The 27,882-nt window shown below is 45.7% G+C and overlaps 2 protein-coding genes, 1 long non-coding RNA gene and 1 pseudogene across 3 annotated transcripts; 1 reads left to right on the top strand and 3 right to left on the bottom strand.

Annotated features, from left to right (window-relative positions):
* Positions 1-1,213: 1,213 nt before the first annotated feature.
* On the bottom strand, positions 1,214-2,335 carry LOC123085679 (uncharacterized). Its single transcript, XM_044507359.1, has one exon. The coding sequence runs from the start codon at positions 2,333-2,335 to the stop codon at positions 1,214-1,216; it is 1,122 nt and encodes a 373-aa protein (XP_044363294.1).
* Positions 2,336-4,145: 1,810 nt separating this feature from the next.
* Positions 4,146-5,201, bottom strand: LOC123085687 (putative disease resistance protein RGA3). The gene has a single exon (XM_044507371.1). The coding sequence runs from the start codon at positions 5,199-5,201 to the stop codon at positions 4,146-4,148; it is 1,056 nt and encodes a 351-aa protein (XP_044363306.1).
* Positions 5,202-6,044: 843 nt separating this feature from the next.
* Positions 6,045-8,667, bottom strand: LOC123085695 (uncharacterized). Its single transcript, XR_006439853.1, has 2 exons — positions 7,663-8,667; positions 6,045-7,580 (listed from the first exon to the last, which is right to left on the bottom strand). It is a non-coding gene; the product is annotated as an uncharacterized lncRNA (long non-coding RNA).
* A 9,317-nt stretch (positions 8,668-17,984) lies between these two features.
* LOC123076386 (wall-associated receptor kinase 3-like) lies at positions 17,985-27,726 on the top strand (annotated as a pseudogene).
* Positions 27,727-27,882: the final 156 nt, after the last annotated feature.

The raw sequence follows: 27,882 nt of genomic DNA on the forward strand, positions 1-27,882 counted from the left end.
ACGATCACACGGTGACCATGCGGCGGGCATGCGAGCTTATGCGCTCTAGAGTTGGGGCCCTCGGCCACCGTCCAAACCTCGATGTCTCGCCATTAAACCATGTATTTCTGATTAAATAGATACTTATGTACCTAGAAATGATTTTTGAAAAAAATAAAGAGCAAACTACGAGGCAGCTGCAGTTCAAATTTGACCCGCTTCCAATTGAATCAGCGGGAACTTGTCTTTTTCGCGAGAGGTGGATCAAAACTTTTTACACCCAACCATTTGGTCAATTGTGCATTAAATATGTCCTAGTATTTTAGAAAATTGATTTGATCTAATTTTGCAACAAATATATAGTAGGTCCTTCACAAAAAAAACTCATTTCGGGCACTCGAAAAATGGAAAATGTATTTTCCGTGAAAATAAAATGAAAACTCCCTTAGGCAACATTGTTTGGAATTCCAAGGTGCACCCTTGTGCACAGTATGAGATCATTTGAACAAACTATGCCATGAATGTGGTCATAAGATTGATCATTTGGCTTGAAAGCCATGAATCTTCACGCATGATAGCTCGTTTCTGAGAACACTTTTTTAAAATAATTTCTGTATTACAAGTTTATTGTTTTTCCTAGAAACTGGGCCACATATAATGATTCAATGCAACGGTTTTCCAATTTTTTGATTTTTTTTAATTTTTTATGCCCATTACAAGAGCAAACAAACTAGAAGGAATATGTTCAAGCATCCCTTCATCTTGTCCAGTTACAAGAGCTCAATATGGAGTAAGGTGAGAATCAATACTTTCCAGATTGAGCAATCGGTCCACTAAAGGAACCATCTGAATAACCAAATAACCAATGCTAATACAAAAACCAATACTAGACACGTAGGCCAACTTATATAAAATCTGGGAGATGTTGAAGGAGATAAATTAGTTCACGTTACAAATATCAGGAGAAGACAAGGGTACAAGTTGAACCAAACTGATTGATTACAATCACGACATAAAATTATTTGAAGCAAACAAAATCCAAGCCCGTCCTGCATGGTTTCTGACCTGTTTACATCAACATGAATGGCTGGCTTTCCTTCGTTTCTAGAGCGGCCATCCTCCACTCACTGACTATTCTTGGTATTTCCTTCCATGTCTTCCGTTTAAATGCCATTACTACACATATCAGAAATGATGTCAGAGCAAACTTGTACAAACTAGTTTAACATGAAATTTAATTCCATATGACATTAAAATGATGGAGAACAAACTTTGTACATACAGTGTTGACGTGGTACATGAGATGGGATGGATAACTGCATTTGTTGGTTAAATGTGGCAAACAAAGAAAGACATGTATACCTTCATAATGGGCATCTAGTCGTTTGCGTTTGATGCTGCCCAGTTGCCGCTCAAGGCATCTGGGGAGCTTCTTTACAGCAGGACAGCCTTTAATTGCAAGCTCTTGGAGAAATTTGTATGCTTGTAGTTCATTCGGTAGGGATGCCAGGGTACTGCAGCTAACAAGCTGAAGGTCTTCCAGCGATGCGGGGTGCAGAGACTCCAGCGACATCAACCCATTGGTCCTCCGAATGTCCAGTCTCTTGAGGGACATGGGTAGACGGAGAATGCCCGCCAACATGCCAGCACAGGACAATATTACTAGAGACTCGAGACAAGGAGTAAGTGAATGCTCTGATGATGATGATGATGATGATGATGACTCTGGTACATTTATCGAAGTAGCTTCTTGTTGTTTCTGGAACCCATCCAGCTGACATGATAGGACTAGAATACTACTGTGAGCCATATATATGGTTTTTAAGGATGGAGGAAGACGTAGAACTGCTGATAAACTTTCACAATAAAGTATCCACAGAGATTCAAGGCATGGATAGAAGTGATTCATTGGCGAGGATGGCAACCCTGATATAGCTGTGGGCACAATTGCCTCACTGCAAGAAGACCCTTCAACTAACTCCGATAGTCCCTGCTGCTTGCCGAACAAGGACTCAAGCTTACGACACAAATAAATATTCATTTCCTTGAGAGATGCCGGGACATTGAACATCTCTACCAAACTTGCACAATCTTCTAACAGAAGAGACTCCAGACCTGGCAGGTGTTGAATCCTTTCGGTTTCTGATGGCTCAAGAGGAGCTTGTGTGTATCCAGTCAAATTTTTGCAGTTTTTAATCACTAATCTTCTCAAGGATACCAAGCTTTGGAACACTTTCTCTGGCCAGTGGACGAGCATATCGCATCTATCAATTTCCAACTTTTGAAGGTGGAAAAAATAGTCCCATGGCTCTAGTGAACCTGATCCAAAGAACAAGTTGCAACATCCTAACTCCATAACTGTAATAGGAGATTTCTAGTTCCTTTTCTCCTTTGTGCCCACTGGTACAATTGAAGTGCACTCAGTCTATGATGTTACTTCTGTGTATTCTAACTTCAATAACAGATTGGTCAATGAAGACAAATATCTGTCTACCCAATGGAATATCTCTTGCTTGCCATCATTAATTTCTAATACACTGACTTTTGGTGCTTCACGTAAATCTACTAGCTTTTTACATTTCTGAACTGATAGTTTCTCGAGCTGAGGAAACAATATTGATTCCCCTTCGACAGCAACACCCCATCTCTGAAAACTCTCCATGTCTTTCAAATGAAGTACCTTTAGAGCAGGAAAAGCAGAGTGTACTGATCTATAACTTCCACTAGATGGTTCTTGAACAAACTGTGATTCACGCAGTGCTACCAGGTTTCCACAATACCAAATAAACAAGTTTTCAAGCAGAGAAAATGGTGTACATACCAATCTATTACCTCCACGACATGGTTCTTCAAGCAATGGTGCTTCAGGTAATGCTACCAACTTTCCACAATGCCGAATAAACAACTTCTCAAGCAGAGGAAATATTATCTGTTCTTCTTGCCTCTCATTTATTTCCCACCATCTCTCAAAATCCAACAGATGCTCTAGTGTAAGCACCTTCAGTTTAGTAAAAGTGAAGGATGTACCACATCTGAACAAAAAATTGCAATCTTTCACAATGAGAAAGATGGATCTCAACCATGTTTTGTAACATACCCAGGCACTTCCCTCCATAGAAATATATCTTCATAATCTGAAGCCCATCATGAGGCTCAAAATTGTCAAGCACCTTGCTATCAGAAACAGAAGTCCATCTTAATGTCAGTTCTCTAAGATCCTTCTTTTTCCCGAGATTTGCCACTTTTGCTTCTGCTTTTTCAACATTCTCTACCTGACGTAGCTCTAGCTAACCACCAAGGTTTAAACCCTGAAGTTCTGCAACATCGCTGCAATTGGTGTTCGTAACTGCTGCTACGAAACATGTAAGTGTCTGCAGGCCAGTGAGTTCTCCTAGCTCTGGAGGCATGCTCTTCAACTTCGGACATCCGTGAGTATAGAGGTGACAGAGAGATGTCATATATTTCATTTGCCTTGGAAGTCGATCAAGATAGCGACAGTTGGAAAGGTCCAATGTTTGCAGGTTATATAGAATACTGATATCTTCAGAAAGTGCTTCGATATAACTGTTGGAGAGATCAATGTACCTCAGGTGATGCAGATACTTTGGTTTCAGTAGAAATGATTATGTCCCAATACATAGCTTCAATGCATGCAAAGATTTGTATTTTGATAGATGTTGCAATGAGCTTCGCACAGAACTATCGCATAGCAAGGTTTGGATAGCAGGGGATCTTTTCTCCACAGAACCATTCAAAATAACTTCTGTTCCTTGATATGACAAAAACAAATGTCGAGCAGAATCAGGAAGCCAATCGGTTTGAGTTGGTTCCATAGTTGCAACAACACATTCCTTTTCCATAACAGACATCGCAATATCATGCATAAGATCATAGATTTTGCATGTAGTTGAATAATACCCCCTTGATTGCTTACTTTCCTCTATGTCCAGAAAGAATGACCTTGAGGCCAGCCCACTGAAAATATGTTTTCCAGTGGTTTCAAGACTATATTCCTTGTGTTCTGGGATAAAGCCATTTGCAATCCATAGTCGAACCAGCTTCTCCACATCAATCTTGTAATCCTTGGGAAATATGGCACAAAAAGCAAAGCACTGCTTCATATGTGGTGGCAAGTCATTGTAGCTGAGCTTTAGTATTGGCAAAATTCATGTTTCCTCGGCACAAATGCTGCTTCTAGTTGATACAACTCTCCATTCATTCACGTTGGTCTTGGTACCAAGTACAGAGCCAAGTGCTGTTGCAGCTAATGGACAGCCAAAACATCTCTTCACAATCTCATCAACCATCTCGACGAGTTCAGCAGGCTTTCCTTTGTCCGAACTGAATGCTCTAGCTTCAATAATTTTCTTTATGAAGCAATCCTCCAAAACATTGAGATTGTAGTCTGTTGCACCCATAATTTCAGCAACTCGTTTATCACGAGTTGTTGTCAACACTGCACTACCCATGCCACCATGCCGAAGACAGACCTTCAGCATTTCCCACCTATGAAACTCTTTGTTATTCCAGATATCATCCAATACAAGCAGATACCTCTGCCCGTTGACCAACCGTTGAAGTCTATCTAGTGCTGGTTTATCTGTATCATGATTCTTATTGGGAGATGCTTCAACTATACTCTTAGCTAGGGAGTTCACATCAAAGGTATCAGATACACAGACCCAGACCAGCAACTCGAAATGCCTCTGAATTCTAGGTTCATTGTAGATGAGTTGTGCCAATGTGGTCTTGCCAAGACCCCCCATTCCAACGATGGGAACAACTGCAAGATCTGCATTGGTAGCTTGACCAAGTAATACATCAACAATCTTCTTCTTATCTTTGTCTCTGGATCTGCTAGCAATTTCTTGTGGGTCCATGATAACATAATCTGTCTGCCTCCACTGCTTGGAGACTGGTGGCTGTGGTTGGTACTTGAACCCAAAGACCCGCATCTCCGCAATGAGGACATCAATGGCCTGCACAGGTTGGCAAAGCCCGCTACCCATTCTTTGATGGAACACAACACAGTTGTGGGTAGGGAAAAGTTTGATTACATCAAAGCCAAGCTTGGTATAATGCCCATTCTTCTTGGCTTCACAGCGAAGTGCTTCGTACTTGAATTCATCGAAGACTTCATTTGCCTTCATAGGCGAATGTCTTGAGCTCCTGTAGCAAGGCTTTCGCCCCTTCTCTGTGGGCCGTCGCCTGCTCCTCAGCATCGGTGATGACGTCGAGGATGGCTGGAAGCTGGCGTTTGAGAATCTTGTGCTGCTCCTCCATTCCCTCCATTACCTTGTACTGGTCCAGGAGGTAGCTGGATGCCTTGTCCTTCAGTATGGACACCAGTGGCCCGATCGCCATGGAGACCACCAGCTCTGCCATTGCAACACTCAGACGAAACTCTGGCAACACACATGGCACAACACAGTGGAGCACAAGGGCAGTACAGAATGGAGAAGAGATGTTCTGAGCACAAGTGCAGTGCTGAATGGAGAAGAGATGTTCTGAGCACAAGTGCAGTGCTGAATAGAGAAGAGACTTGCTTGCTTGTAGGGAAAATGGAAGCCAGCAGGAGTGTCGACTTTCTGTGAACCAAGTGGATGAGTTTGATTTTCGGTAACCAATCGCAACTATCCAATGTTGCAACAGCTCAGCACTGGGTATTCTTTTTGAGCCGACATATAATAAGGACAACTTGAGGGCAGGCCTGGCGCAGTGGTGAAGTCCTCCCCACTTGTGCCAAGAGGTCCTGGGTTCGAACCAGCCTCTCTGCATTGCACTTTGCAGGGGTAAGACTAGGTTCCTATAATCCCTCCCCAGACCCCACCTTGTGTGGGAGCTTCTATGCACTGGGTTTGTCCTTTATATAATAACGACAACTAGCATACCACATTAACAGCTGAGGGTATCTTCATTTCCTAATAGGGCACAGCTAGAGAACCCCCTTTATTCGAAGTCAGAACGAAGATTTCTCGTTCTTAATATTGCAAGTAGATCATCATATTATGTATTTATGTCAGTACATCGAAAGCAGTTTTTCAAAAGTGACAATGCATTGGCTGTGAGCTCAGCAAAATAGTAAGAATTTTCTTTCCAAATACAAGAAGTCACAGGAGTGCAAATTAAACAATTGCCTCCACTGACAGGTGACAGCACACATACAGTGCACCTACAAAAAAACAATTCATCTCGATGACCACCAATATTGGTTTTTGTAAATTCACTGAAACTTGAATGCATCACATGCTTCATGCTGAAGAGAGAAGAACCGGAGGCAAGTGGTTATTTTCTTGTCCTTTTTTAGTGACACCTCTAGTTAACAATAAGTACAGGATCGGATCTCAAAAATGAGCATAATCATCTGGTAGATGATTATCTCTTCATATCGACAAATGGCATACTTAATATACTGATATGATAAGACACAACTTGACAATCTCCAGTTATTCGACGATGAAAGATACAGTATGTGAAAACAGGAGTAAAGGGCCGTATGCAAAACTTTTTATCAGCTTAACGAGATCGGCTTAACTAACAAAAAACAGATGAAGTCTAACTGCATAACCATACAGCGGAAGCAACAAAAATAGAGGTAGAGGAGCTAAAACGATAGTGATGTAGACGTTAGAAGATAATTTCCAGTGCCCATTTATTGATCATCACTGCCTATCGCCATATAATTTGCTATTAGATCATCATTATACTATATATTTATGTCAGTACATCCAATGCAGTTTTTCAGAAGATGCATTGGCTGTGAACTCAGCAAAATAGTAAGAATTTTCTTTCCAGATATAAGAAGTTGCAGGAATGCAAATTGAACAATTACCTCCCCTGCCGGGTGACAGCAGCCATACAGTGCACTTACAAAAAACTATTCATCTCGAGTACCTGCCGCACAGGGAGGACCACAATATGGTTTTCGTGAATTCATTGAATCTTGAATGCATCACATGCTTCCTGCTGAAGAGAGAAGACCCTTTTCTAATGATACCTCTAACTAACATTGAAGGGGCATGATCGATCTCAGAGATGAGCATAATAAGCTGCTAGATAATTATCTCTTGCTCATATGGACAAATGATATATACTTAATATACTGATATGATAAGACACAGCTTGACAATCTGCTATTCCACGGGGAAAGATATGTATGAGCAAGCGATCCAGTTTCGCGGGCTTAATAAGCTCCGTTATTGTGAGACAATGAAACCGGAAAAAATGGCCATATGGAATTCTCTATATCAGCATCACCAACTAAAATCAGATGAAGCCTAACTTTTAAACCATACAACGGAAGCAACAAAAATAAAGGCAGAGAGACTAAAACAGTAGTGACGTTAGAAGATAAATTCCAGTGCCCTTTTATTGATCACTACCTATGGCCATATAAATGAGATCTGTGACTCGGTCCACTCTAAACATGCGTACAGAAAGCACATTTTATCCAATGCACATATGAAATATGACGGTACAAAACAGACGGAACGATGACATATATGGATGATTGGACGCTGCAACTAACTTGGATATCGCTCCAGTCCACCGAGCGGACAAACTTAGAAACAGAAAGCCCACACCAATCGCTTCTCCTGCAACTGTATAGCATGTGTAGGAGTTAAAAATTGAGGTAACGTGCACATACAGCAGAGTTATTCAGCTAGAAAAGCACAGACATACATCATTGTCAGGTTACACAGCTGAATTCTGCTTCCTGACCCTCCTGATTCAGACATCTGGCACATAGATGGGTGTGCCTCATAAGTCGTGAATCAGATCACAGAAAAGACAGACGAACAGGATTGGTAACTTATAAATTGACTGGAAGGGCAGACTGGATGCCATCAGTGTACAGCTTGCACCAGTTGGTTGGTGCGCTACCCCTCGATCTGAATGTGAGTAGAAAATTCGAACACCTCATGAAGTGTCATTTTGATATACTAAAGTGCATTTCAGCAGGAAAAGCACAGAATAAGTACTTGCATGTCCTTAAGAACTCCGACATTTTGGGTCTGCGCATACTATTATCAGAGATTAGGGGCACATATTTTCAGAATTAGCACAAATTAGGCAGCGCAACAACATATTTGTTACACTGATTAGCAGAGTCCTCATGCTAAGAAAATGTGGAACCATCATATTAATGGCTAGCTAGGATCATATTTGCAACCTGGGAACTTGGTATGCTGGGTCCAACACGCCTGGTGAAAGCATATTTCCTCTGATATGCACATATGAACTGATGTGACTGCTACAAAACAGAAGAGGCAGTGAGATATAAGGATGATCGGAGACAGTGACTGGATCTGGATATTGCTCCAGTCCACCGAGCGGACGAACTTCCTAGGAGCTCTCTTCTCGGACATCGAAGGGAAACGAAACTTCCACGCAAAATTGCTTCAACTTCTCAGACATAGAGCGGCGTAGGCGGAAATTTGATGAGTCTTTGAAGTAACATCCACAGAAAGCACGGAGTAATTCAGCTAGCAAAGCACAAACCTATACATTAGGGTCTGTCAGGCTAGACAAGTGAATTCTGCTTCAAGGAGCTGGGTGCAGATGGGCGCGCCCCTTAAATTCACGTGAATCGAATTGCACCCGACGAGACGAGGAGCTCGGAGACCTTCTCGTGGAGACCATCTGCGACTGCGAGGGATGTAAAACGGGAGGTCAGAAGAGGAAACATTAGAGGTTGGGGGTGGGAAGGAGGGGGGAGGGGAACGAGTGAGTGCCTTGAGCGGAGGCGGCGGTGGAGGGGGTCTTGGAGGGCGCGGAAGCCCGGACGGAGGCGAGCCTGAGTCGGCGAGCGGCCGCGGCCCGAGGCGGTCTGGCCGGCGAGGAGGACGAACAAGGGAGAGGACGACGCAAGATCCGCGAAATGTGGGTTGGGCTTGTGGATTTGGTGGTCTCAGAAAAGAAAAGAAAAACTGCGGTTATGCTGGGCCTAATCACTCACTCCAGGCTGTGGGCCTCACTCACCTAAAACAAAGGCTGTGGGCCTCACTCACCTAAAAAAACTGTGGGCCCCAGTACCAGCGCCATCTGTCGTTCCCCTTATAGCCTCAAAAGAAAAATATCTATCGTTCCCCTCATAGCCTCAAAAAAAAAATCATTCCCCTCGTTCTCTCTCTCAAAAAAAAAATCTATCATTTCCCTCAAAGAGAAACGGCATCTCCCCTTCTCGCCCCCAAGAGATCGAGGAACCCCGGGACCGTTGCATAGTTTGCATAGCTGTAGAATAGCTTCTCTCTCTTAGTTTTATGTGTTCTTATTAGCAATGGCTCGACAGTGAAGGCGATGGTGCGTGGAGTCATGATGGTCTCTGGGCTCCAATTTTGTTCTGATTAGGCGTTCCCACATATTGTATCCACCTCATGTTTCTAGTGCATCAATATCGGTCTTTGGAATTGGGTCGTGGGTCAACTAAAATGGGTTTGTCCTTCTTTCTTCTTACCGATCTTCTCCTCCTAGTTCATCGTGTCTCCTTATTCCTCAAGGTGTATTGGCTCTGCAAACATATTGTATCCACCTCATGTCCTCGCAACTAAAATATCAGTAACTTTCATCCTACCGCAGTAACAATATCTTTTTTCAAGAACCCGCCTTCCTTTAATTTCATACTGCCTAGTCCTATTCAGTCTACATATAAGTTTTGTCTGAAATCAAAGTATCTCTACTTTGACCAAACTATAGAAAAATGCATTAACATTCACAATGCCATATCATAGTGTTACATTCATTATGAAATGTAGTTTCATAGTATATATACTTGGTATTATAGATGTTGTTATTGTTTAATATAAATTTGGTGAAACTTTACAAAGTTCGACTTGACACAATCTAATACGCGGAGTAAAAAGGACCAGATGGGGTACCAAGTTAATCGCCGATGTCAAAATTAATTGCATGACCCGGTATAACTCTTCTGTACAAGAATCTACAATTCACGTAAATTGCACGACCCGGTATCACTTTACTGTGAAAGAACACCACCTTCTGCTCCTCATTTGCAAACTTAGGACCCATTTGGACCACATAAATTTCACAATATGTTTGCTGCATTTCACATGAAACCATGATTTTGTACATAAAGAATTACACTGTTTCATCCTCGTCACTACACAACATCAATTAGATCACCAGAATACCTCCCACTGCCCTTTTTTGGAAAAATACACAGAATACTGATTGACCACAAAGAATGAAGGAAGCCATATGTTGCTGCTGTTGGCACAGGCCCGATCAGACGTTGCACGTCGGCTCCTTGACGAGTACTTTCCGTCGACCGAACACGTACGTATGAAACACGCTTGATCGATTTTTCCTGAGGCAATGTGCACGTACAAAACTAGCTGATGGATGTTGAAGCTAGCTAGTTTAGTACGTAGCAACGGCTGGATACTTAATCGATCTTGACTAGCACAACTCGGCGAAACACAAGAGATTTGATGGCTAATAGGTGCGTGTCGCACCTATGTCTATTATTGCTTTCAATCTGATGATTACAGGGGGAGCCACATACAGGTATATATAGTACTACCTATCTACCTATACACAGCCTCGACTGAAACTTAGCAAAAGGAGTGGAGCCCCTGTGGTTGATGCAACGGACTATAGAAGTGTGGTCGGAAGCCTAAGGTATCTTGTGAATACACGACCGGACTTGGCCTAGTCCGTTGGCATAGTGAGTCACTTCATGGAAGCACCCACGATTGAACATTGGGCAGCTGTCAAACATATACTCAGGTACATCAAAGGGACAACAAACTTCGGTTGTGTCTATTTGAGAAAGAAGAAGGAGATAGTGGAGCTACTTGGCTATAGTGATAGCGACCTGGCAGGAGATGTGGACGATCGTAAAAGTACCTCGGGAGTGGCATATTTCTTGGGCGGGAGCATAGTGACTTGGCTATCACAAAAGCAAAAGGTGGTCGCATTATCATCCTGCGAAGCAGAGTATATTGCAGCTGCGACCGCGGCGGGTCAAGGTGTGTGGCTAGGAAGGCTACTCGGTGACCTCACAGACAAGGAACCAGAGAAAGTGGTGCTCAATGTTGATAACAAGTCTGCGATTGCCCTATGTAAGAATCCAGTGCATCATGACATGACGAAGCACATCGACATAAGGTATCACTACATACGGGAGTGCGTGGAAGAAAGCAAGATTGAAGTCAACTACGTTTGCACCGACGACCAGCTTGCAGATATCCTGACCAAGTCTTTGGAGCGGTAGAAGTTCACGGAGATGCGGGGAAGGATCGGCGTCCAAGCTGTGAAGTGAGGACATCGTGCTTAGGGGGGTCATTGTTAAAGATAATCACAATTAGGCACCTGAGTCCGGCACGGACTCCTAGCCCAGGCCGAGTCGGCTGTGTATAGGTAGATAGGTAGTACTATATATACCTGTACGTGGTTCCCCCTGTAATCATCAGATTAAAAGCAATAATAGACATAGGTGCGACACGCACCTATTAGCCATCAAATCTCTTGTGTTTCGCCGAGTTGTGCTAGTCAAGATCGATTAAGTATCCAGCCGTTGCTACGTACTAAACTAGCTAGCTTCAACATCCATCAGCTAGTTTTGTACGTGCACATTGCCTCAGGAAAAATCAATCAAGCGTGTTTCGTACATACGTTTTCGGTCGACGGAAAGTACTCGTTAAGGAGCCGACGTGCAACGTCTGATCGGGCCTATGCCAACAGCTGCATGAGCAGGAAAAGCAGCCTTCATTTCAAAAAGAAGTCGAAAGTGCTGGAGTGAAAATTATTATAAGTACGGAAGCTGGATATCGCCAACAAGGTGGAGAAGTGGGAGAAAAATGGTCAGATGCGGTTATCAATCTTTTAATATGCAAGCAAGTAAGCGAGCGGGTGTTTGAGCTATCTTTGTGTGATGAGAACAAATCCATGTCCAACCATTAGTCTTAATATCATCTTCACAGTACTAGGGACTCCGGGATACTAAGAGCGATTAATAATTTTATAATTAGGTGGAGACATTTTTCATTACCTGCAAATAAATGAGTACGAATGACGATTTTATTTTATTTTCTTAGCAACTGAAGCATATCTATTCTACCATAACTACAAGCACCAAACATCAGACTGCCCACAAAGTGAAAACCAAAGGTTTAAACAAAACTGCTTTCAACCTCGAGCAAAAGGAATGTTTCTCTCTCCATGTATCACTCTCTACCGACTACTCCCTACACCAGGAAACTATGAAGCCAGCTGTGACGAGAAAAGCTTATATGAGGGACTTGGATGTAAATTCATGTGGAGGAGAACGCGGTTGAGTCGATGATGCCGAGGACTAGTGTTGTCACTGCCACCTTCATTCAGACTTGGCACATGACCATAAAATTCATTGTAACTAAGCAGCCGCCTTGTAGGGATGTTATCCCAAGAGCTACAAAGATCACTGCAGCTCTGAACTCGAGTACCATCACTGTAGTCTCCGTGGAATAGCAATCCAACTTCAAGTGGACAAAGCAAGACACGACATTGCCAGTGACTTGCAGCTCATTTTCCATCCACCCCTTTGACTCTTACGTTTTTGTTTTCCTCCAATATTTAATATGGACTGAAGTTAAAGACGTAAACAAATCTGAACACATACCACACTCACTTTAACATCCTGGGGTAGTATATATATAGGACTTTTATGCATCTCTAATCTATTCAGCACTTCTTATGAAGCAGATATACCATGAGCATGCGATTTATCATTCAAGAACCGTTCATCATGACATTTTTAGCATGTGAGTGGACTGCAGAATGGTGCGACCATACCATTCTACTTGCATGTTTAGTTTCCCATATCTTGCCGGAAACGAAGTGAAGGGAAATATCGTGTGTGGTTGGAGGGAAGTCGCGTCAAGTGAATGAGAGATGTCCATAATTGAGTGAGTGGTGGAGCGACAATAGCCTTTTCAAACATGCTAACCCGAGTGATCCGAAGTAACCAACCTTCATGTAGTCAATGAACTTATTATGCATGTTACGCTAGTTTCAGTTATACTTACTATCACTTGGCAGCCAAATAAAAACATAGTTCTCGAAAACCATTGCATCATGTAAGAATTGTGTGAAATGGAAACTGATACGATTTAAATTTTCGGGTCCCTTTATTGATTAGCGTATCATAGCGAAAAAACCTACACTACTAGGGAAAAGCCTAGCAGTAGCGCAGGTCTAATGGCTATCAGTAGCGCGGGGAACCATGCTACTGATACGATGCTACATCTAATGTTTAGCAGTAGCGCGGCTTGACATGCGCTACTGCTATACCTACTTACCAGTAGCGCTTTCCTTACCAGCGCTACTGCTAAGTGCTTTAGCAGTAGCATTTTCCTATCCAGCACTAAAGAGCGCTACTACTATATTTTCTCATATGTTTTTTTTTGCTGCGTATTTGCGATGTTTTTGCACAAGTTTTAAAGTCCTCAATGTTTTTGTACATGTTTTAAAGTCCTTATGGTCCTCAATGAAGGTGCATATATTTACACAATAATTTTTAATATACGTTCAGTTTTTATGTCCACATAAATTTTAGAAAAAATTAATGTTTATCTCTTCAATGTACACAATAATGAAAATAGAGTAAAGATATAAAATAAACAATAATTGTGTATTGATAATTATTTTATTTTTTCATATCGGAAAATTTATGTATCATGAAAATTAAACAGAAACTTCACACGAAAAATATGTGCAGAGCGATACACGGAATCGTCCACATAAGTTGCTAGCTAGCAGTTAAATGTAAACCAAAGTGTAGCCTCATGGTCCACTTGTTTGTTAGGCAACTAGGATGTCAGTGGTTTGAATTCCCTTCATGCCAGCTTGTGTTTATATTTAAAGTACAAACGTGTTTCCGTAAAGAAACAGCTTGCGTCTAGCATGAGTAACGATGTTTTTCGATATTTAAGTAAAGTCCATGGGCATTTTTGTAAAAAAAAAATACACGCACAGCTCACAACGCGCCCGCGGCCACTGACATGTGGCCTAGCGACACACTGACATGCCACACGGGCACTTAATACGGCGGCATACGTCGAGATGCACCATATTTGAACGCCTAGACAAGTTATGCCACCACTTTTGTGTATTTTTCAAGTTTAGGCACCAAACTGACCGCGCCGGGCAAGTAAGGGCACCTGTAGTGTATTTAACTCTTTCTGAAATATAGTTGACCAAAGTACATAGTGGGAAAAAGATTTTAGGTACTTAGTTTATGGAATGTAACAGATCTTGACAGCCAATCTCTTTAATTTCTTACAGTTTGAAGACTTGACAAGGTCTACACGTACCGCTACTGCTCAGCACGATCTATAAAATTATTGCAACAATAACCGAAGCAAGTTCGAAGACGCCACCATTCACCAATATCCTTTTTTTCCCAGAATAATGTATGCATTTTTTCGTCGACTTACTCAACCGTGAAGGAAGACTTTAGATTCCAATAAAGTCTTCCCACATAGAGTATATATTAGTTGCTACTTGTCCACTTGAACAACAAAACATTTTATACCCGCCAATTTTTACTGTCCCTGTTCGCTAACATGTCTGACGCATAAAATAGGGATAGCACTTGAGATATCCCACCAATTTTTTTTAAAGTTTATGTCATCCACCATTTCGAGGTACCTCCCACCATTCTCTTCTTTCTAAACCTCCACTTTTTCAATCGAAATGATCAACACCCAACTGCCGCAAAGAGAGAGAGAGACTGTAGGTAAAGGTGGTTTCGTTTTCTTAGGGAGAGGTCCACAGCTATGGCTCCCAGGCACACGCCGCTTCTCCGGGGTTTTTTTTTTTTGACACGCTTCTCTGTTATTTTGTTAATGAAACTAGGCCGCCTGCAGCAATCACATTCTCTGAAGGAGTCGCTGCACAAGAAGCCTCTCTTTTATTCAGAAAAGAGAGGAACGCTCTCGGCCTTGGCATCAAGTGATGCACTCCAGGTTTTATATATACTATACTGCTACTTGTGTTTTAACTACGCATGGATGAGCTATGGAGCTTCCATTAAGTCAATGCCATGGGGAGCTACCATTAATTGCGTCTTGAGAAGGAGGGCATTGTATATACAGTGTTTTCATCGAATACTAGCCATGGTTTTAAATAGCGCGCTCGTTATAGCACGCTATAGCGTTTAGAATAGGCCCGGCGCTAATGGTCTTTGTCCAAACACAATTTTTTTTTGAAAAAGGAGGCTTGCCTCCGGCCTCTGCATCTAAGCGATGCATGTAGCCATATTATTAAAAGTCTCGAAGTAGCACAAAGTCAAAAATCATTACAGCTCGCAAGCAGAGCAAACAACACATAAAAAACTCAATACCACAATGGTATGCATAAATGGACACGATCCCTAGATCCTATCCTGTTATGAGACCGCCATCCAAAGGCTACCATCTCCCAAACAAACTTGATAGGAGTCTAGGGACCGTGTCCCACTGGCTCGGACTCCTAGCCCGTGCTATCATCTCCCACTGGGTGCACCCAGTAACCAAAGGCTCCCTGGAGTTCGTAGGGGTGAGTAAGAACCACGTACAGATCCATAACGTAGCTCTAAAGATGACCAACAAGAAGTTTAAAATATGTTGTCTGTTAAAAATCATATCGTTCCTGCAGTTCCATATAGCCCAAAGAAACTTTAAATAGCATGCTATAATACCACTATAGCATTTAGAGAGGTCCGCCGCTAGGCTCAGCGCTATTTGAAACTTTCATGAAGGCCAATCAAAGAAATCTGGGGCTACCGTGATAAAATTGCAATAAGTTTAGAAACTTTTATTCCTAGAATATTATTAGTTTATTATTTTGATTCATTTGAGTACACTACAAAGCAGCTGAAATGGCCAACACAAGGAAACATGCCCATTGCTCTGGGTCAAAAAGAAATGATGCAAATAATGTAGAACCCACAAGTGTAATTAGCTGCATTTGTTTAATTGAACAATTGGCTAGATTTCGGGAATCACGGACTATGTATAAATAAAAAAGTACGATCCTGATTTCGTGGGATGTTGCCATCTGCGAATACAGTGCATTCTCACTTTTCTTTACTCCTTTTTTTTTGAGACATTCTCGCCAAGCTTTATTCAAATATAACAATGTTTACAGAAATGAAATTGAGATCCCCAGGTTGGGCTAACCAGACACGGCGGCCGAACCCAAGTGTAAGAGCATGCCTAACGAGATTGTGAGCCTCGAAATTCAAGCTCCTAAATTCGTGGATAATGTTACAAGAAGAAAAAGCATCAGATCAGGCTATGATTTCATGTACAATAGACGCGTGCTCTGCCGCCGATCCCAGATTGATATCATCCACCACCCTTTTACAGTCCGATGCTATTTGAATTTTTTGAAGGTATAAATCCTCCGAAATTGCCATTGCTTCTCTTACCGCTAGAGCCTCCAGAGTAACAGAATTGTGTATGTGGTTAAAAGTGATTGATGAAGCACCTAGAAAAACTCCATTAAAATCCCGACAGACCACTGCAACAGCACCCATACTCCCATTCAAAACCGCTGCATCGGCATTAATTTTCACATGGTCCGACGGCGGGTGTAACCAATGTGAAGGCCTGGCCATAGAACTCCTGCTGGTCACTTCGTTCGGTTTTGCTAGGATCTGGATGTCCCGCATATAGGCAGTTATGAAGTTATGGGTCTGCAGCGGGCTATCAAAGATATCCTCATGAACAGCTCTCCTTCTTGATCTCCAAATCGCCCATAGCGTCACCACCATACGCCTAAACTCATCGTGGGGTAGTGTTTCATGCATCATGAATATCCAGCTTTTAGCGCTTAAGTTCAGATTGTCGCACATCGTCTCTACTAGCTCGTCCGAGGACAGCGACCAGATACAAAAAGGTTTTCTATACAGATACAAAAAGGTTTTCTGTGCTTTCCGCAAAAAAAAAAGGTTTTCTGTGCAAGTATGCAACTAATAGACCCAATTAAGCGCAACTAACTTGGGCCTTTTGACAAAACAAAGTATTAATACATAATAGCTTACGAATAAAACTGAAAGGAAATATATATGGGACTATATGCACAGGCACCTACTGTGACGGGGTTTGATGGAAGGTTAATTATACATGGTGGACAAGTCACGGTGATGAGATGAGATTGTTGCGGACCAAGGATCATAAAATAGAGAGGCGATCGAAATAAGAAGAGACAGATTACGAAGACATAGGAAATGAAGAGGCCGAGACAAAAATGCGAAGCACTGGGAGCAATTTGGCCGGAATAATGGTGCAGAACCCTCTTGTGCAAGAGTAGGTTGTGAAAGTGACTGAACAATGATAGATCAACCGATGAGGAGTCTGCTAAGAGCATCTCCAGCCGCGTCCCCAACAAGGGCCCCCAGACGACTTTTCGGCCGCCGGCGCCAAAAAATTGGCCCAGTCGCGTCCTCAGGGGCCCATTTTTCGTCGGTTCGGGCCGAAATTGGCGTCGATGGACCCAACCCGAACCCGGCACGCTGGGGGGCGCTCGGGGGCGCCGGGCGAATCGTTTTTGGCGCGAAAGCGGCGTGGGCCAGCCGCGTCTGCGACACCGCCCGCCTCGTCTTCTCCCGACGCCTCGGTTTCCCGCGGGGAATCAATGGCAAGGCTGCCGCCGGTCAGCTTTGCCATTGATTCCTCACGGGCGGCGCGTCACGGGGCGGCGCCGACGCCTCCCCTCCCTCGGACGCGTACACACGGGCGCGGCGCGGCTATATATGGCCTCGCTCGCCTGCGATGAGTGCCACCTCTCCACCTCTCCCCGAGCGCCGCCGCCGAGCTCTTCTCTCCCGCCGATCTCTTCTCCCCAGCCACCCCATCTCCCCGATGGCCGAGCGTTTCCCCGGAGACGAGGCGGCGGCCAACGGCTTCGGCTGCCGTTCGCTCCGCGAACAGGAATCCTGGCTCCTGTTCCAGGCGAACATCCCGGCGCCGCCGGACAAGTGCGCCGGGCCGACGGGCTGGAGGCTCAGCAATGGGGGAATGTCCATTCCCCCGTTGCCCGACGCTGTCGCCAAGCCGTCCTACTTCGCCGACGAGGTCAAGATCGCGCGCGCCTCCCTCACCGACGCCGAGCTCTCCCTGCCCCAGTACGCCGATGACAACCACGCGGCTTGGGCGGTGTACTCCGAGCGCCGCCAGCAGCAGCGGCTGGAGTCCACCAACGGGGCGCCAGTGGTCGGCGGTACCAAGAACAGCGAGGGGCGCCACCTGTGGTGGGGTGTCCCCGGCCGCACACTTGAGGGCGTGCTGACGCACCTCGAGGGCGGCAACAACCCTCCATTGGCGTACCCCCCGGCGAGGGCGGCCTCCCCGGCGCACCGCCGACGGGACGGGCAATGGGCACCAAGGAGGTTCGGTTCCTCCTCCTCTTCTTGTCACGCTCTTCGTCTCAATCCTCCGGCACTCCGACGTTGTCGGCGTCAAGGCCGAGCCCGTGGCGGAGACGCCGCTCGGGCGCCGCTCTCGCAGTGTCGGCATCGTCATCAGCGAAGGCGGCCGGCGCGCCTCCTTGTCGGCTCCTCCCCCGCGCTTCGTCAAGCCGAAGATGGAGCCGGATCTCGCGCCGGTGAAGACGGAGCCCGGTCTCGCGCCGGTGAAGACGTAGCCGGGGCTGGCGCCGGTGAAGGTGGAGCACGGCAAGGTCGAGCTCGACGACGACGTGGCCCTCGAATGGGCACGCCAGGACTCCCTGAAGATGGCGAGGGAGCGCTAGTGCGCCACCCTGCGGCGCTTCGCGCAGCGCCGCCGAGGCCGCGACGAAGGAGGAGTCGTCATCATCGACGACAGCGACGACGACGACGACGCGCTGCCGCCGCCGCCACCAGCCGGGGAGGGGTCCAGCAGGGGCGCCTGAGTCAAGGAGGAGAAGGCCGACGATGGCGGCGACGACGGCGACTTCTCGGCCTTCAGCAAGTTTTTTTTATTAGTTTTTACATGTAATGGCGACTACTCGACTTAAATCGGCGAATATAAGCCCAAGTTTACCGAAATTTGGAGTGTTTTAGCCGAACTTAGCCTAAATTTGCTGCACGTTTTTTTTTCGCGTCTGGGGCCGGCCCTGGGGGCGGCGGCTGGGGGCCAACTCGCCCTCAGGCTCATTTCTTGCGCCGGGTCACCCCAGGCGGCGATTTTAGGTGCCCCTTGGGGGGCCAACGGCTGGAGATGCTCTAAGTTGGCTTGTTGGCTTGTTGCACAAACAGTAGGTACTACTACATGCATTACTGATTTATGTCACGAAATAGAATGCAATTTTTTCTTTACTAAACCTAAAAAATTTATAGTACACAAACTACATAAGCGTCTACATCCTTGAATTTTTGCCCATTCCTCTTTAGAGTATTCTATTGGCGAGGAGCATGTGGCCGGCCATGCCCGTGTATATAACAATGGAGGGTCTGGAGCCCAAGTATGTGGTATCTTTTGGATTCATTCATCTCTATCTATGATTCCATTCAATACCGGATCGAGGTAGTCGTACGTGCACCATGACCACCACGCCCAGCTCACAATTACATTTCCAGCTGCTGCTGCCGCTAATCCTACTAGTCATCCTTGCGGCCATGGCTGAAGGGCGGCGTCCAGGTTGCCCGGACAAGTGCGGCGACATCAGCATCCACTTCCCGTTTGGCATCGGCACCGGCTGCTTCCGGGATGGCTTTGAGGTCTTGTGCAACCACTCCTCCGGTACCCCCCGCCTCTTCTTTTCCAACAACATAATACGCAAGGGCAATGATGATTCGTCGCCGCTCGAGCTGCTGAGTATATCAGTGGAGACAGGCAAGGCACGAGCGTTAGCCCCGGTGTCGCACCGCTGCAGCACAAATGATACTGCGTCCTCCTCCATGGACGTTTCTATTGTGGTAGGAGGCACGCCGTTCGCCTTGTCGGCGCGTAACGTTCTCATCGCCGTCGGCTGGAGCGCCGTGCCTAGACTTTATTATTTTGACCCTTCGGAGCTCCAATTCTCTTGCCTTGCGTATAATATCGTGTTCAGTGGAGATAGGGGGAACGGGACCTGCACGGAGGGCTGCTGCGAGTTCGCCCCTGCGCGGGTCGCCAGGGTATTGCAATTGGATGTCGATTTTGGTTATGCCGCTAACGCGATGTGGCCAATCCTCCCGTGCGCCTACGGCATGTTGGTGGAGAAGTCATGGTACAAGTACTATACGGCGGACATGTACAACTACACTCTACTCAACAGAACCACCATGGGCGTCCCACTCGCGCTTGATTTCGCCGCCGGTGAGGCTGCGTGTCCGGCAAAAGGACAGCCGCCGCCTCCGGACTATGCCTGCGTCAGCGGCAACAGTTCTTGTGCCAACGCAACCTTTACTCCTGGATATATCTGCAAGTGCTGGGACCATTACGCTGGCAACCCTTACGTCCCTGACGGCTGCCAAGGTACGCTCATATGATTACCTACACACGACAGATTGTCCTTACCTGCTCGTTAACTCCTGAAACTTTTGATTCTTCAGACATTGATGAATGCAAGCGACCCCAAGTGTATCCCTGCTCAAGTGGCGCAGTCTGTAGAAACAGGCTGGGAGGCTACGACTGTCCATGCAAATTCGGATTGAAAGGAGATGGCAAAGCAGGAACCTGCACACATATATTCAGTCCAGCAGCAAAGGCGACCGTAGGTAACTACTCTACTGTAGAGCACTGTTAGTTTTTTTTTTAAAAATTGATTATTTTTGTTGTTTTGATTATTGATCATGTGTTTTTTTAGCTTACCTCATATGCCATGTGATAAGTATTTTTGCTCTTAGCTAGCCAAAGCGTAAGAAAAACTAGGATCCACTATATGCAATTTGCCCTTTTTTTTAGTAAAACAATAAAATAACGGGGTAAATAACTTCGGCCTGGAACCTATTCAACCTTGCGAATCTTCGTGCAGTCAGCATGGTAATTAAATTAGCTAGGCATGGAATCGAGTCAATTAGGAGAACATTACCCATTCCGATAGGGTGGGACAAAGAAAGAAAACCTCGGAGCCGTTGACCGGAGATAAGTTCATCATTGCTGGTCGTAAACATTTCATTCGTACTTCATCCGTAAACCTAGAAGTATTTGTAGTACAGAAACAAGTAGAGGAGAAGTGAAAAATTTATGATGTTCAGCCCCAGAAAGCCAAGTGAAAATGCAAAATAAAAAACTTAAGCTCTAGTGCATGTAGTTAACATTATCTACATATTTAACTCTGTTTCTTTATCCTTGCAATTAGCCTTTTCATGGACCACTAGCCTTTGATCTTGCCACCAAGACAGTCAAGAGTGTTACCTAGGTTTTATATGAATCTCTGCCGTGCGGAAGGAGTCGCCGGGTGAAAAGATGGAGTTGGGAAAGTGCTCGAGCCCACCAGACAGGCCCACCATAGGATTTTTTTACAGTCGATTCCCTTACCATATTACATTTTCGACAAAGGATGAATTTTATTAGCTCAGAATAAAGCATCAAGAGAATACAAACATAATGAGCACACATCCGGCCTCTACATAACTAAGATGCACACAGCCAACATCAACGCACACACACACAAAAACACGCCGATAAATAGCAAAGTCAAATAAGACCAAAGCTATACACAGACGATAAGAAAACACAAAAACAATCAGATCGGTGATCAACAAACTAAATCGATGACCGTATCCACACTAACCATCCCATGACATCACACGACCGACGAGATTCTTCAACAGCAACGCCTTCAGGAAGGGATTGGCGCTCAAGCGCCGCCATCACCGGATCCAACCATCCAAGGTTAGAATCTAGGTTTTCACCCTGAAGAACCTGAACGAGCATATCCGAGCAATGCCTTCAAGAAGGTAACAATGTAAAAGCATCGCCATTGCCAGGTATAACCAACTCGGGTCAGACCTAGGCTTTCACCCCGAAGCTCGAGACCAGGTGCTCAAGCAGCACCACCATCGACATCATATGTGTTGTCACCACCACTTTTCCACGATCCCAGCAGCTGCATGCGATGTGCTCAGGTGCTGCACAACCATCCCTTTGCGTCAAGGCGCCGTCCATAGTTTTTATCTCCCCGCCGAAGTAAACCACCGGATCTTGAGAGACCACCCTCAGAAAGACCTTTCGGTGATCACCACGCTTCACAACAAGTCTGCCGCCGCATGTCGGGGTGGTCACCACAATGATCGACACCACCACCGTCCCACCTAGCCGAAGAGAGCCCTGCCCATGCCCGTCAGGGTGTCATGGCCTGAACTGAAGCATGAAAGGCATATCACCGTCGCAGGCCTGCGAAGAACCTATGATGGTCACCAAAATCCACAGTTCGACGACGGATCGGCCGACGCCGACACGGTCAGGCCGGATCCAAGCGAAGGGCTGGCGCGTCCTGGTGCTCGACTCTGCGGCTCAGTGCGTCCTTGTGCGAGGCGACGGCAGATGTAATAGCCGAGAGCAGGCTGCTGGATCACGTCCACGTACAGCACAAGGAAGCGGTGACCAGTAACCTGGATTGCATCCATCTGAGCACGTTTTGGACATGCAAACATCACGGGCTTGGATCCATCCATCTGAGCACGTTTTGGACATGCAAACTGCCCAGGTTGGATCCGTCTGCTATGGCTGTTGTCACCGGGTCTTTTGACCGAGCAAGAGCATGCCGCAACCGCTGTCATCCGCAGATCCAACAGCCGCTGCCGAGGCTCCGCTCCCGCCGCTGCACGCGACGCCATCCACGGATCCGACGGCCGCCGCCGGGGCTCCGCCTTTGGCCGATCCAATCTGCACACGGATCCACCAACCGCCGTCTTGTCGCCAGAACAGAGATACTCTTTTCCAAGGTTGTGGAGTCTTGCTCATTGCATTTTCGGTGTACTCCTCTGGTGTAATTACTTCTATAATGTCTGTATCCATAACTCTGGATCGGTAAACATCTTCTACGATATACGGTCGTTCCCACTTAGAGAGAAATTTGCATACAAAATGTCTGAAACGGGACTTGTAAAAAGTACTTTATCGCCAATGTTCAATTCTCGATTTTCAATTCATTTATCATACCATATTTTAACTTTTTCCTTTAAAGAACATAGCATTCTCATAAGCTTCACTTCTTCATTCATCTAAAAAACTCATATCTACCTTCTGTTCTCCGCCAAGCTCAAAATAAAAGATAAGCTCTTTAATGACCCAACAAGCTTTATGCTCCAACTCAAAAGGTAGTCCTGATGGTACTTCTACAAGTAGTCCTTTATGCCCAAAGTGCATCTTTACCGAAAAAGTCTTTCGCCCCGCTTTATATATAAAGCAATGATCATCAAACATTCCGATACAAACGCACGCCACCACAACAAACACACACACACCCAAGGCATGATACACAGGCGCTGAGCGCAACAACAACACCCCTATACGAAGAGATGAAGCTGCATACGACGATCCGTGGACTCCAAGGTGGCGCCTTCAGGAAGGAAACGACACCGGAGTGCCGCCACCGCCCGATCCGAGGATCAGAGTTTCCCCTGGAGCAACACGATGGGCGATGAGAGCCGCGACGACGCCTTCAAGAAGGGAACGAGCTTCGCCGTCGCCGGTCCGTCCAAAAAAAGAACATGTTTTCACCTCGACCAACACTCACCGCCAACGAACGCCACACCCCAGCTGCCACGCCGCCCACACGGCCATGGCCACCGGGCAGCACCAAGCCACGGGCTCTGCCCAAATGCACCGCGCTACCACCACCAGGGCCGCCGCCCCGGTATCCAAGACCTAGGCACCACCTGATCCGAGACCCGCCACTACCCCAACCCAAGAGACGAGCGGAAAGGACCCGCCTTTCGCACCCCTGGACGACCCCCAACGTCGAGACCCAATAGGCCGGCCAAAACTGGCCTCCATCATCCCGTCCTGCAGTCCTGAGCGCGAGACGAGCTCGGTCCTGCCACCGGGCGCGGGATGAGCTCGGTCCTGCAGCATCGGGCGCGAGACAAATGATGGACCGCAGCTAGGAGAGGGCCAACCCTTGGACTGAAGAATTGCAGGGATGATGAGGAGATGGAGCGAAGGTCGACACGGTCCGACCGCAGACGAGCCGACGCCAGAGTAAAGCCGACCGTCGCCACAGGCAGAGCCGTCGAGCCACCATGTAGCCGCCGCGCCCTTGGGAGGCCACCGAGTCGGACCTCCGCACGCCGCTGCCCACGGCCGAAGCAACAGCCATGCCAGGCCGCTGCCCCACCCACGCCGCCTATCCGGATCCCAGCGCAATATCCAAGACAAACCCGCCAAAAAACGCGAGATCAAGCCAGCATGCACCGCCACCACCGCCACCAAGCCGCGGAAGCGCCGGTCACCTCGCTGCCATCACCGCCGCCCGACGCCCAGCAAAGCCAAGCCAGGCCCTCAGCCAGCGCCGCCCACTGGCCGCCGGCCAGGGAGGTCACCCCGAGCCAGATCTGGGTCTGGGACAACTGCCGCCAGCCCGCACGGGCGCGCCCTGCCACACCCGGCCGTGCAGCCGCCCACGCCGCCGCACCAGGACGCCCCCGACCGGCCGCCCCGCCGCCGATGCGCCCTGCCGCCCTGCAGAGCCGCGCACCTCCGCTCGATGCAGCTATCCCGCGCCAGCCCATCGCGAGGAAGGGGAAGGAGGCCTCGCCGCCACCGACGCCGGCCGGGCTTTGCCCGGCGGCGCGTGCCGGCGGCGGTGAGGGAGGAGGGAAGGGGGGGGAGTAGGGGTTGGCAGCGCTAGGTTCGCCTCCCCGCTCGCGGGAGCGGGCGAGACGAAGGGGTCTTTTTACTTTCATATCAGTGCATCTTTCAATTTCTTAGACCAATTTTTTCTGGATTTATTAATAGTCTTTTGCAAGATTAATTTGATTTCTGCTACTTAATTCTACTTGTCTGCTGGACTGAGGATGGGTGGTGCTACTCTGTGGTTTATATTATATTTAGCCAAAACTTTTCTGAAAGCACCATCATTCATAAGATATCAGGGAATTCCAAACCTCGTAAAGATAACATGTTTAAGTATCTCAATATAAGTCTTATGATCAACACTTTTATTTGGAATTGTTTCTACCCATTTCGTGAAATAATGAGTAACAACTAAGATAAGTGTTATTGTTTAGGAAGGAAAAATCTTATATAATTAAAACTCTAGACATCAAAAGTTCAATAACAAATGAATAGTCCATAGAAATTTCCTAACATCAACCAATATCACCAACTCTTTAACATTCATCACAAGATAGGATAAACTTAGAAGCTTATTTAAAGAGAGTACGCCAATAGAAACCTGATTGTGAAACCTTGTGCGCAGTTCTTTCTACAACATGATATCCGCCATAAGGACTGTGGTGACACTTCCATAAGATTTGTTCATGCTCATGGTCATTTATACATCATGTAACAATAACGTCTACTCGTTATCTTTATATAAACTAGATGACCAATTGCGTTATTGGCGCATAAGCCTACTATAGACCAGAAGTTTAGTGAACTATTTAAAACTATAGCCCAAAAGTTAAGTGAATTATTTGTCATATTTTTCTCAATTTTCTTCAAATGAGTACGTTCATACTACGTTTGTATTTTCCTTGACGGTGGTCATTCATTTCGTACTCCGAGTACCTCTGGCGAGGTGTTGCCCAATTGATGGAGAATTCCTACTTTTTGGGTCCACTTTGTCTAGGTCCATTCTAGGTGTACTATGTGTCAAGTTATGCCGACTACCTCCCGCAAGGTGTTGCCGGGCATGGCGATGGTCGTTACTTTATAGCTACGATGTGTGTTGTTCCGCCATCGGCATATGTTGTGTTAGGTTATGTCGGGTACCTCCGGGGAGGGGGGGGGGGTTGCTTTCCGGTTCCGATGTGCCAGCCATGTTAGCCGTGATGTTGGTGATTGGTGAATGTGTGTGGCGAGTTATGTTGTTTTATTTTTTAGTATTGGTTCTTCTGGTTTACTCTTTTCTTTCTCCAGGAAGATTTGCCTTTTCTTTTCTTCCCTGGGCATATTATTTTTTGGCTACGATCCGTCCTTTGCGAAACCTCTTGCCTGCTGAAAGCAACAATTGATTCCCTAGCTACTCCCTAGCAAGCTTTCGGATGCCTATGCGACTTTCGGACGCCGTAGACTCTATCTGGTCTTGGTTCCCTCTTGCTTGTGTTGTGACAAGTGAGTATTGGGTTTCCCAGTGGGGCGGTTCCACCTATTGGTGTCGTTCAGATCCAGACGAGATTTCCTATTCGGCCTCTCACCATCGTTGGTCCTCGTCGTCTAGAGTATTTTGGGATGTTTGCCCCGCTTCCCGTCACCGTGGGATTTAGCCCTTTACACTAGCCTTTTCTAAACATGGATAGTTCATTATGTACTTGAGTCTAAGAGACATACTGCATTTCTAACGTTTAATGTGGTTTGGATTTTCATCATTATTCCGTATATATCAATCAAATCATGCCCATATGCCACTCAAAAATTTCCCTACTCCAAATATGCAATTGAAATTTTGCAGTAGGTACATATACACCACTTCAATTATGGTATTTTAGTGATTGCATACCCATTTTGGTGTTTAAGTGATAACGAAGATATGGCATGTGAATTTAATCCTTCAGTTATGTAAGTAAGATGCTATGTTAGCTAGTTATATAAAACTATTTCTTTACTTTGGAATTTTGTAGGCCTTGCTGCCTTAGTTGTTGTAATTGTCCTCATGGTTCTGGCACATCAACTCCTCAAACTCAGAAAATTCTATAAACAAAATGGTGGTCCAATACTAGAAGGTGTCAAGAATATAAGGATCTATACAAGCAAACAACTTAAGAAGATGACAAATAACTACAAGGTTGTTATTGGAGAGGGCCATTTTGGTAAGGTTTATATGGGGACTCTAAAAGACACACAACATGTGGCTATAAAGAAGACCATCAAAGTTAATGAAGCTAGCAAAAAGGACTTCATTGCTGAGATTATAATCCAATCTGGAATGAGGCACAAGAACATTGCCAGGCTCTTAGGTTGTTGCTTAGAGATGGATGTTCCAATGCTGATGTATGAGTATGTAGTGAAAGGGAGTCTGTATGATGTTCTGTTCAAAAGCAAAGACAACATTCTAGTGGATACACGCCTCAGGATTGCCATTGGTTCCGCCGAAGGCTTGGCATACATGCATTCAGCAGTGGAGAGTACCATTCGTCACGGTGATGTTAAATCTGCTAATATACTTCTTGATGCAAGCTTCACCCCAAAAATTTCAGACTTTGGGACCTCAAAGCTGCTTGCAAGAGGAAATTCCATGCAGACTGAATGGGTCACTGGAGACAAGGCTTACATAGATCCAACATACATGGTCCATGGGATAGTTACACAGAAGAGTGATGTATACAACTTTGGAATTGTTCTCATAGAGATTATCACAAGGAGGGTTGCAATATATGATGACAATATGAGTTATGCAAAAAACTTTGTTCTAGCTTGTCAAGATCAAAGAGTAAGGAACTTTGTTGATAATGATATTACAAGCGAAAATGATATGGAGATCCTGGAAATGGTTAGCAAAGTCGCTCTGGAGTGTCTTAAACTTAATCCTGAGGAACGCCTAGATATGACGCAAGTAGAAAGTCGTCTCCGTAATATTGGGCAATCTGAATAACATGGACAGGAGAGGATTTATAAGGGAAATCTTGGTCCTCCAAGTATGGAGGTACCTGCGCTTAAACCTGTGGAAGACAAATCTCCTACCAATTAAAGAAGTAATATCCAGTAGTATTTTATATATTTCATATGATTATGTAATGATTCAACTCTGATCGAGTGTACTCCTTTCTATTTGTCTAGTCTGCACTAAATTATGCACCAGTACTTGTATAATTGAAGTGGACCACAGTGGTTTTGTGCTTTTCCA

The sequence above is a fragment of the Triticum aestivum genome, chromosome 1B (genome assembly GCF_018294505.1).
Source record: "Triticum aestivum cultivar Chinese Spring chromosome 1B, IWGSC CS RefSeq v2.1, whole genome shotgun sequence".
NCBI lineage: Eukaryota > Viridiplantae > Streptophyta > Magnoliopsida > Poales > Poaceae > Triticum > Triticum aestivum.